The 12,083-nt window shown below is 44.8% G+C and overlaps 1 protein-coding gene across 1 annotated transcript in view; it reads left to right on the top strand.

The window, feature by feature from the left end:
• Positions 1-10,358: 10,358 nt before the first annotated feature.
• The window catches only part of ADAMTS5 (ADAM metallopeptidase with thrombospondin type 1 motif 5), a 48,464-nt gene continuing 46,739 nt past the window's right edge, over positions 10,359-12,083 (top strand). The window contains exon 1 of the mRNA XM_054389007.1: positions 10,359-11,321. Coding sequence (XP_054244982.1) covers positions 10,359-11,321 — 963 coding nt within the window. The remainder of the gene's footprint in view (positions 11,322-12,083) is intronic.

The following is a 12,083-nucleotide window of genomic DNA, read 5'->3' as shown; positions in this document are numbered from 1 at the left end:
AAATGAAGACCTTAGAAGAGGAACATTTTTTTCAGAGCAGCAGGTACTACATAAAAGCAAAAGGAGAAGCTGCTACTGTTAATGAGCTAACATGAGTTCCTGGTGTGATGTCAGAGTTATGGCAAGTCATGCTGTATGGGTATTTTACACTGGCGTGAGCAGCATTGTTTTGTCCAGCTGCAATATCCACATCTTAGAGAGAACTTTGATAAACTGAAGAAGTCTAGGGCAAGGACCCTGACTGAAATATAGAAAAATAGATCTTTGTATAGGCACGAGGTCCTTACCATGTTCTAGCCTCCCCCTCAAAAAAAATACTAGTGATATGTCTGTTATCTATAATTTTACTGACTAGGAAAAAGAAATAGCTGATCCTTCAAACTATCAAGGAAAAGTTTAACAAGGTGTGATAGCTGGGCACTGCAGCTAAAGGAATGCAGATTATAGCTCAAATGCAACTTTTTAACAGTTAAGGCTAGTAAGTATTGGAATAATTTACCAAAGGCTATCATTTCTTCCCTGGAAATATTAAGATATTGATTTTAATTATTCAGGTGGGTCAAGCTGAGCATTTTGGGTGTGAGCATCTCATTGACTGCAAACTTTATGTGTGCACTCTTGCACATACATCTGGAAGCTCACATTTGAGAGCTTCCCAGCCACATCAGGGAAAGAGGCTCAAGCACAAAGTATCCTTTAACATTCTCTGCCTTCCCACTGTCTTGGGCATAAGTCAGTGACCAAGGAAGAAGGTGGTAAGGCTGAAAACAGGCTGACTTACAGCTGCCAAATACAAACATGGTGCTAACACTTCCTCACACAACAGGAGCTGGAACATTGTGGCGGACCAGACGGTTGCACTGGACAGTTTTCCAGGATGAAAAGGGTGGGGGTTTGTTGTGGAGGGTCATGGGTGAGACACTGTTTTGTTATATTTTCTTTTAAAACTTGTCACCATATGGTTTGCATGTTTTGAAGCTGTGAACTCCTGCTCTGTGCAAAGGAGAATGGTTTTCCTACACAGGGAATGGGTGAGCTTTTATGAACCACGGAAAGTCATGCTGTTCATTGGCAAGGGCTTGAGTACACACATTTTTCAGTTCATACTGGAGAATATAAACCCCAGTAAACATCAGGGAGGAAAGAAGGTTGCCTGGTGTGGTTGCGATCTGGACCATGACGTGCACATTTCAAAATGTCCTCTTGAGAGAAAAGAAAATCTGAAAATATTGCAGTCAAGGAGGCAGAGAAGCGGAAGAGCTCTGAGAGAGTGGAGGTAATTTGGGGAAAAGCCTGGAGGCTGTGATGAAATCTCTGTAACTCAGACTACATAAGAGAGCAAAAGTTTGTGTTGATTTAGAGGTTCCTTGCCCTGTTCTCTCAGCACCTTGAAAGGCAGGCTGCCTCCATGGGTGTGCTTTGCATACTCATTTGTAAATCTATTCCAGGTCACATGAGAAAGCAATGGCATTTCGTAGCATGAGGTATAGTGGAGGTAGTATTGCTATTGAGTGGACCAGCTCTGTTTTTAACCCTGCTGAAGATCACAGTACATGGGTTTTGAAAGGACCACTTGTTCAGAAGAACTGAGGATCAAGCTATTCTCTGCTCTGCCCATATGTTATATCTGCTAGGCACTTTATTTATTTATTTGCAAATTTCTTTGCAAGACAGCTGAGGAAGATTTTCAAGAATCATATTTTACAATATTTTGGGTGTTCGGTAAAGAGGGAAATAATCTCATCTGGTACATTGCCGTTTCATTTAATTGAGCTCCAGGAAGATTTACCCATTCCTTTTAAACACACTCCCTCCTGGAACAATGGTGCAAATGGAGTCACGACACTTGGTGATTTCCACCATTTAACTTCCTGAAATGAAAACTATAATGAAATACCATGCACTTTATAGTACCGTATGGTCAGGGAAACTAGACAAAGTCTTCCATTGTACCAGTCTGGTTGTTAAGGGAGAGGATCTGCCTACTTTGGTGTAACAGGATGTACTGCGTATTTTGTAGCTTTGCCCAGTGCTCCAGTCCTGGTGGGCTAAACCTTTTCAACAAGAGCAATAAAACTGAAAAAGAAATAAATAAATAAAATTAAATAGAATAAAATGACTGAGGCCCTTCTCTTATACTACTTTTATTTTAAGGGGATATTAAATACACTCTCCACTCTCGGTGGAAATTGTCCAACTGACTCCAGGATACTGTAATCATTAGGAACTGGAAAAACTCAAGCTGCCTGTCTGTAGTGGCTTGGATAAGACCTGCTGGGTGCATTCCAGAAATGAATATTGCAGCTGTGATGAGACTTGTGTTCAGTCTCTTCTTTCAGGGTGAATTGTGCCCTTGTGCCCAAGGCAAGGATAAGCCTTGTACACCATTTGAGATACATTTAAGCCCTTAAAATTAGACTAACCTACCAGTTTAATGCTATATGGACCTCCTAGCCTTTTTGATGGAAGTGTGTGCATTACAAGATATGTGCTAATCGTTAAAATGTATGCTTTCACTGCTAAAGACAGGAAAAGATATTCAGAAAACTACCTCCCTGTCTTACATATATGCCCTTTTCTCATTTCTTCATACAGCACTCTTGCCTATGAGTGTCTAAAACACTTGCATCTGAAAAAGAACACTGTAGAGCCTTTAGCTGATACTACAGCTTGTTTGTGTCCCTCTGATGTTCCTAAATAGTAGTAACAGGACTGAACAGTAGTAGGACTAGGAAGTAGTGCAGCTGGATAGGAGGTGATCTGGACAGCAGAAAAGCTGGTGCTAAGGATGTGATATCCACTCAGTATGACTTTAGATGAGTTTATTTGGTCTAACACTACTCTAGTTCCATGCTTGTATGCTAATGGGAACATATCTGCTGGTTTAATTTCACCTGAAAGGAATCCCAAGGTGCTCCATGGTTTGTACCTGGTACAAACCAAAGCACAGTAACTGGAGATAATAGGGAAGAGTTACTTGAAAAGCACATTCATGATCCTACCCTAGATGCACCCTGTGTGCAGTTATGTGACTTCTTAGTGTACAATACAAACAAGTGCTCACAATATGATCATACTTGTGGATTAATGTTACAGAAGTATCTACAGAGAACAATTTGCAGGGTCTCCACTTTTCCCTTTCATGGCAAAGCATTCTAGGATTCTCTGGTTACTATTTTGAGTAAGGACAAGCCAGATGAAGCTTTGTGCCAGGCATTGGTGCCACCTGATAGTGCTCCCCCCAAGCCCTGCCTCAGAGGACTTGCAAGATACTGTCCCCACAAGTTTCAGGGCAACCAGGCTTCAGGTGAAAAAATCTGTGAGCACAGCAACATTAACTTGATATCTTAAGTGGTGCAGTGTGTGCATTAATGCCAGGTGAGATCTGGCAAGTGAATGTTTGTTTTAAATTTCCCTTTCATCATTCTTACAGTTTTAACTTTGAAGTCTAGGGAAGTACATTTTCTGGTTTATGCCTCAGATGACTTGGAAAAAAAGATATTCCACCTACAGTACTGGAATATCATTTATAGATGTGTAAATTCATAAAGCTATGCCTCTAACAGTTTGCCCACATGGTACTATCCCAATTTGCACCGACTGAGAACTTGACTGAAAAAAAAAAAAAAAAAGAAGGAACATTTGAGGCATTTCTTTTATGATAATTGCCCCAGTACTTCAGCTAGCTTGGAATACATGGAAGAAGACATTTCCAGCCTATGTGCAAAAAAAGAATAAACAAGATTTGGGTGGACATGAAGAGAGGCTATTTTCTGCTAAATCAGTATTCAATTAGTTTCAGTTTAGATGTTAACTTATTAAAGATTTTAAGGCATATAGCTAGCTGAAAGGGTAGATTCATGAACAGAGCTAGGAGGACAAAGGAGAAGCTGAACATACAAATCTTTGCTAAAATATTTAAGGAACTAATGATAAAAAGCAGTAAGGTTTGGAGGGGTATAAGAATACTTGGATTTATTCAAGTTCTGGTTTTCTACTACAGATGTTCTGCTAACATGAGCAGAGATGTTCAGAGACCACATACTGGCTGTAAAATTCTAGGACTGAGATTAATTAAATGTCTGCTGCTCCTCATACAAACTAGACTCCAGAGTTTTTCAGGCCTTCTAGTCTTCTGAAAAAAACAGCTGTCGAATACATCATGTGCATACCTTGCACTCTTAAAATGTATTTTTATAACAAGTGTCATTTTTTACAAGGAAAGTTTATCATCTTACCCTTCCTCTGATTATCTTGCTGCTACTTAGGAAAAAGAAAAAAGAAAGAAAAAAAAGTATAAGGATCTGATATTTACTATGCTAACATCTGATACTTCCTGCAGAGCACTGCCTCCACCCAACATGTGTTTTTAAACAAAATTCATGGTAAGTTCAATGGTCACAATTATTCACTTATATTATGGCTTATGTGAGCTCATTTCTTGCATCAGTTATTGTAAGGTGAGGACCCCATTCTCTAGGTCAATACCTAGGAAATATTATTTTTTCATTTGTGCCTCCTTTTCCTCCTGATTGGACAATGTTATAGGATCTTTTGATCAGTAAACTCACCTCTCCTCTGAATCCTGCATTGCAGGCTTTATATATGATTAATCTTGCAGAAATCTCTTTTCCTCCTCCTTAAGTGGATACCCTAACAATCTGATTTCTAGCTAGGCCTCAGACAGTCTCCTACTTTAATTTGATGAGATACCCACAAAATCACAATATTCTTGTTTTGTTGCACTAAAACAACGCAGCTATTTAAACGGTGTCCAACCCTGCTTAAACACTATACCATTTACGGATGCCTCCTTAGCTCTTATAACAAAATGAAGCTGATGTCAAATGTAAAATTTTCAGCCTGCTGAAACTTGATAGATTACTTACACATGCCACTTATAAAACCTTAAACCCCAAGGCAAAGGCGTCTCCTTCGCTCCCACATGGCTGCAGTTGAAGATGTCATTGACAATAAAGAAGCAAGTAAAACATTTTGCTTTAAAGTTGCAGTGCTTCACACCAAAAAGACTTCCATTTCCTACCAAATATGACTGATTTAAATTCATTATTTTATTGTAACTGAAAATATTTATATTCTAAATCTGGCCAATTACAACTACAGGTGGTCATATGTAGAGCTGGCTTGTGAGGGGCACAAACGACTAATGCCGTCCAGGAACCTCCACACTGAAGAACACCAGCCCGTGTCTTCACTGTGAAAATACTTTTAAATTGTTTTTTTCTGAGGTAGACATTACTTGACCTTTAAATAAATAAAATTTACAGCCTACAAAAACTTTGGGCTGGACTCCTTAGAAATGCCAGCTGTGTGTGGAGGAAATGCCAACCATGGAAATGATAGAACATGCAGCCCACAGCAAGCTTCCCACTACTGCCTTTGCCACATGCAGTGTGAGATGGGTTAAGAAGTTAGTTCATTTTCCAGAAGCACTTAGTTCTCAATTCATCTGGTAAGACTGAAAGGAAGGATACACCACTAAGGGTAATGTTGGTTTATTCATCGTCCACAAAACCATTTCCATATCAACAAGCAAGTTAGAGTCAGACAAAGAAACTGACAGGAAGTCTCCATCTGAATGGGCTTTTATAGCATTCATGCCATGTAAAGTCACATAGTCAAGTACAGGGCAATGTTGACTGTGCCACTGTCTTAGAGTAGAGGTCAAAGGCTGTACAATTTATTCCAAATGCCAGTATTTCTGGTCCTTTCCAGACCACTAACCAAAAATATTCATCTATAGGAGTTCTTTGCAAAATTACTTATAATGAGTATTTTATTTAATAACAAGTTTAGAAATTAATGCCTTCAGTGGTTTTAATGCACTGCCATAGGGAAGCTTTAAAATGAATAGACTTGTATGTTATAATCATAAAATTTGTATTATTAAAACTGGTGACAAGACCAATAAATCATGGTGGATTTGCAAGTTTGAAAGCTGTCCCATGTTAAGAAGCATGCTGCTACAGGTAGATTCTTAGATAGGAACTTACTTGCTGGGTCCAGTTCCCAGCTATAGGCCTGTGTTGATCACAAATCTATCGGATGTTTGGTTGATATTACTTTAGAACATGTTGAGCAGGACACCTTCTTGGATTGAATCTTCCTATAATGGTATAGAAATAAATTAATACATCTCATAGTAATTGCTATCTTCCCTGTGCAATTACATAGAAATGTCAAATGCTTCTAAAATCAGAACAGCTGAACAGAATTTTTTTTTCCTTTCCAAGGAAGAAGAGTTAACGGTGGTGTTGGGTAGGCAATATCTGCTAGGCCTTAACTACTATCAGATGGCTATAGGCAGGCACAGGACTAATTTGCTGACACCTCAGGTTTATGGTTTTCTACTCCTAGTAAAGTGGCTGACATTTGAAAAATGTACAACAGGACCCTTCTATAAGGCAGTTTGAAGGACCTGTGGATAAAACAATTAACAATTTTTTCAGTATCTCCATGTCTCTCAAGCTATTCCTTCATGAGTGTTTACAGTGCTTAGAGTTATATTTTTTATGCAGCTAAAATACTATATACTCTGAATCCCTAGCTACTGAGTCTGTTACTTGAAGGATCCGAAAGGCAAACCCAGAGGGTGAAACACAACCTTAATGAAAGCAGCTTGCAGCTCCCAGAAACTCAAGAGTACTGCACTTATTTCACATCAGGATTGAATTTGATCCAAAGTGTACAAAACTTGTGTTGTGTCTTAAAGCTAATTGAAGATTTGTGGTTCTCAGTCCCTCAGTTGGGAAAGGTCAACTTTGAGATTTCCAGGTCAGAACTGTTTGAGAAGTATTTAGTGTCATCCACAACTTGAGACATGCTAACAAGCTTTCTTGTTTAAAGGCAATGCTCTAACTGTAAAAAGAGGCTAAGAAGGCAAAACTAGGAGGAAATGGAAGACGATGTAAGTGATTTACCCTTACACTTCAACACTCTCAGACTAGAAAAGGGTTTCTCTTGTTGCATGAGGCATGACTGACCTATCTCCCCATTATTGCACTGCAGAGTTATTATGGCTTTGAAATGTAAATAGGAAAGATTTCATAATCTCTGGGGTAATCTGCACAGACTAATTTGTACCTTCCTGGAAAGCCTAGATCCTTGCTCAGTGAAACAGGGCATTGTGGAAGCTTAGCAAACTTTTCCTGTCATTTGGGAAATCAAATACAACACAAGAGATGACTAGTGAGACACACCATTTAATTACCAGTAACCCTTCTCAGCATTCCTGGTTTTCCTAGACTATATGACTGGACAGTTGGAATTATGCTGTAGCATGGGAGAATATTACATTGGCCTCCTGTGCACCATATGCCTTTTCATTAACAAACTAACACTCTTTTAATGAGAGTTTCTGAGGCACTTATCCAAACTACATTCCTTATCCTAGATCTCATCTTTAGCACCTCTCCCAGAAGTATCTGGAGTTTGGACCCAGACATGCATGTGAATGCAGGGCTTGATCAAATCCCAGTGAAGTCAATAAAAGTATTTCTTGCACTGAACAGGTACCTGCTAGGCTCAAATGAAAGGTAAAAGCTTTCCCAAGAAAAAGTGGGAGACAAACTACTGGGTCTTTTTATAATCAAGATATGCCGCCTTCTTCTCAATACCTCCTTTTATTTTTTTTCAACCGTCTCAACTTTATAACTCAAGTAACTGAGAAAATGTTTAAATTTTAAAATGTTGAATAGTCCTGGACCAACGTCCCAAGAATGTTATGTGACCTTCCTGATAAATAACTTCATTTGGGAATTTACTGACTCCAGTCAAGAATTTGTGGTGATGACAAAATACTGAAATGTAGCAAAAGAACTACCAGGAGGTTGAGAAATGAACTTTTGTTCACAGTTATCACCATTTCAGGAAAAATGGACAAAGATGACCTGCAAATCTTTAGTGTCCTAGATCTTTAATAACCATAACTTCAGCATTATTTTAATGTAATCATTTACTTGGGAATATTAATTTCTGAAATGTGTGTTGCATTAGTTAATCTGCTCTTAACAGAATTGCTACATTCTCAAAGCAGCCTCTGGAAGCCAGAGAGGCAGGTGCTGGTCTACTATTCTCTGAGCATCCCACCACCATAGTACTGATTCTGTGAAGTGTTGCAGACGTGCAAGATTCCTTGCAGAGAAAGTGGTTGAGCTGAGATGCTATTTGCAATCTACGACGAGACTGGAAAGCTGCATCTCCTTTGGAGTCCAGCACTAGGGAGCACCTGTTCCTGACACCGGTCTTGGGACGTGGGAAAGAAACAAGAGATAATAAGCAATTTGTTTTCCATACATCCGTGTCTGACTGGTGCACGGCAACGCACCGGGTAATGCTGGCACCTCGGTAAGAGGAAAGCTAGCGCAGTCGGACGCCTCCCGGGTGCTGCTCCTGTCGCCCTCCCAGAGTCCAGGCTGCCTTCCAGCCCTTGCTCAGTGGAGAGAGCGCTGTTTGCCAGTCTCCTCTCATTCTCCGGTCAGTGTTAATGTGGAAAGGGCAAATGAAAAAGTAAATGCAGACATTTGCCCTTTGTGATGTCCCTGGTGGAGCACGAAGCGGGGGAAGAAAGACGAGGGGATTGGGCGAATGTGTGTGTCAGACAGCAGGAGGATGATCTAAGTATCTGAAGTCATTCAAAAGGTCAAGCGAGCAGTAACTCATCCCCGCCCTCTCTCCTCCTCGGGGGCTCTGGGGAAATCACAGTCCGCCCAAACTAGATGACAGCTTGCCGGGCCTTAATGACAGGCTGGGTACAGAGGAGCCGCGGCCTTTCAGACAAAGGGAGGAAGTTTGGTGCCGACACTGACCCGAGAAAAGGTGCCGGGACCGGGGACGAGCCAGGACATGTGGGGCAGCGGCGGGAGCGCGCCCTCCAGAACCCGGCGCAGCCGCTCCCCCCGCCGCGGCATCACCGGCGCTCTCCGAAAAGCCCCGGCCACTTCCCTCCCCTCCGAGCCAGGCGTAAACGTGCCTCCTCCGCTGAACGCTGCAAAATGAATGGCCGCGTCAGGCAGGAGAGAGGGGGAAGCAGGCAGGACGTGAGGTAAGCGCAGCCCCACTGTCCCCGGCCAGCGGTGGCATGTCAAACCCCGGTTGACCGTAGCTTTAAGCGATTCGAGGCAAATCTTGAGGTTTCCACACACAAACATTTTTGCTCTCGGTACCTTTCTCCCCCCGGCTTCCTCCCGCTCTTCCCGTATCCTGCTTCCCTCTCTCCTGCCTCCTTCTCCCTCCTCTTCTCCTCCCCCTGCACCCCCCCGCCTTTCCCCCCTCCCCTCAAGTTTCTCCCTCTGTCTGATTAAATGAGAAGGAAGTGTGGGAGTGGTGGTTTTGAAGCTCTCCCTTTAAGAGGCAGCCTGCAGTGACGAATTGTTGAAATTGCCATTGCAGGATGGCATTCCGCTATAAATTCATTGTTCCACCTCCTCTCATCTTCACATTTCTCTCCCTTCTCCTCTTGTTCACATCGACAGACTGGGGATAACAACAACAACAAAGATACAGGGAGAGGGCTTTTACAAAAATCCGGGACGTTTTTCGCTTCTTGGTGTGGTGGTGTTTTGGTTTGGTTTGGTTGGGTTTTTTTTTTATTTTTTTTTTTACTTTTTTTAATTTTTTTACTTTTTTATTTTCTTTTTTTTCCCCTTTTTCTTTTTATCCATCTAACCGGAGACGATCAAGGCGACTTTCGGTGGCTGAATTTCTTCTCTCCCCTTCTCCTCCTTCTCTTCAAAACACAAGGGGGCAAAAGAAGGAAAGGGAGCCCACCGGAGCCCGAGAAAGTGCCGAGTCGCAGCAGACCTGCCCCCTGCCCCTGCTGCTGCTGGTGATGATCCGGTGACTACATCAGAGAAGTGGAAAAGGAGTGGGAAGTGCTCAGACTTCTCTACTTGCCGGGTCCGAGCCTCCTCTCCTCTCTTTTCTCGCTCCCCTCTTTGCCTCCCCAACAGCAGTGTTTTGGGATTTTTTTGCCTTTCTCTCCTTCCATGTGCTCCCAGCTTTTCCCTGCAGAGAAACACAAAGTTCACACGCGAGCGGCTTTTGTTGACATTTTTTTCTCTCCCACTCACACTTGACTCGAGTTTGGAAGGGACAACTTTTCTGTTTGTGGGGTTTTTTTCCTTCTTTTTTTTCTTTTTTTTTTTTTTTTGATCGTCTCCCTCCCCCCTCTCCCCCCCCCCCCCCCCCCTTTCCTTCCTCCTTCTCTCCTTCCCTTAACTACATAGCCGCTCTACTCCTCCGACCAGCTCTTTCCACCTCCCTCCCCAACTTTTGTTGTTATTATTACTACTCTTAAATATCGCCACCACTGTGGCCGCTCCGACGGCGAGGCAAGCATGTTGCTGAAGCTGGTCACCCTGACGCTGGCTGCCGAGCTGCACCTCGCTCTGGCCCAGCCGCCGGCACCTGCCGACGACGGAGCGCCGCCGCCCCCCGCCGCCGTTGCCGCCGCCGCCCCGCCACCGCCCCGACCCTGGCCAGGCCCTCCCCCCGGGCCGCCTCGCCGCCCCTCGCCGCCTCGCGGGGCCAGCGGCGTCGTGCGGCGCCTCGACCCGACGTACGCGGGGGGCGGCAAGGCGGGATACGTCCTCTACGCGGGGGGCCAGCGCTTCCTTCTCGACCTGGAGCGCGACGAGGCAGTGGGGGCGCGGGCGCCGCGGGCCGGCGGACCCGCGCGCTGCTACTACCGAGGCACAGTGGATGGCAGCCCGCGCTCCTTGGCTGTCTTCAACCTCTGTGGCGGCCTCGACGGCTTCTTCGCCGTGGGCCGCTCTCGCTACACCGTCAGACCGGCGCGGCGTGACGGGGAGGCAGACGGCCCACGGATTTACGGGGAGGGCCCGGCCCGCGCCCCGCACCTCTTCCGTCGAGACCGATTCAGTTTTGAGACGGTGCCGGCCCGCACTAGCTGCGAGACTCGCGACTTGGCCGGAGCGGCGGAGGCCGCGGCCGGGGCCAGTCGGCGGCGGAGACGTCGCTCCGTCTCCCGGGCCCGGCAGGTGGAGCTGCTGCTGGTAGCCGACGCCTCCATGGTCCGCAAGTACGGAAAGGGGCTGCAGCACTACCTGCTCACCTTGGCCTCCATCGCCTCCAGGCTCTATGCCCACGCCAGCCTTGAGAACCACGTCCGTCTGGCCGTGGTAAAGGTGGTGGCCCTGGGGGAGAAGGAGAAGGGGCTGGAGGTCAACAGGAACGCCGCCACCACCCTCAAGAACTTCTGCAAGTGGCAGCACCAGCACAACCGCCTCGATGATGACCACGACGAGCACTATGATGCCGCCATTCTCTTCACCCGCGAGGTAGGCATCATCTCAAACGACAGCAGTTTGCTGCCCTCGAATAGTGTGGGCTGGTTTGGCTGCGATGAGGTCTGCTTGGTGGCTCTTCAGTCGCATTGCCCTGCCTTGACCGGTGATTGCCTCCCTGCTCACAACTTTGCCCTTTCCATTGGGTTGCACTGCATCTCAGTGACAAACACCCATGGTCACAGCCACTGGGGATGAAGAAGGGGTTGAAAACTCAACAAATTGTGTATGAATTTGTGTATGCACTATCCGCTGTGAGGTCATCCCCACTGTGGGTGCGATTACCCCCACCGTGGTTTGTGCCAGTGCGGTGCTGGGACTCCTGCCAGCATGGGGAGGTGGTGATTTGCCTGATCATGGGACTTGGCTGAAACTGCCTTAATTTATCTCCGCTTGAGAGATGACATTGTTCCATCTTTCCCATGAGATGATTCACATACCTCACCTCTCTCTTTGGGAAGGTGGTCCAGACAAAAAGGGCTGATAGCGCTCCCTAGCCTAAATTAGCCCCCAAACAAACTAGCTAGTGAGAATGGTAAACACTTTAAAAGTACACATGACTTTTTTGTTGAGTGCGTTGAGATGCTATTTCCAGCAAGAATAGCTCTGCTGCACTGGAAGCCGGCAGCGCTTGTGGTTCAAGGGTAGGACGTAAATGCAAACCACAGGTAAACAGAGCTGCAGAATTTGAGTGAGTTGGGCTGACTGGTTGTTCCCCAACTGAAAAATGGGTGTTCTGATCAACTCTGGGTCAGA

The sequence above is a fragment of the Indicator indicator genome, chromosome 1 (genome assembly GCF_027791375.1).
Source record: "Indicator indicator isolate 239-I01 chromosome 1, UM_Iind_1.1, whole genome shotgun sequence".
In the NCBI taxonomy this organism is placed as follows: Eukaryota; Metazoa; Chordata; class Aves; order Piciformes; family Indicatoridae; genus Indicator; species Indicator indicator.
The sequence above is the reverse complement of the archived record's forward strand: the minus strand, read 5'-3'. Positions and strand labels throughout refer to the sequence as shown.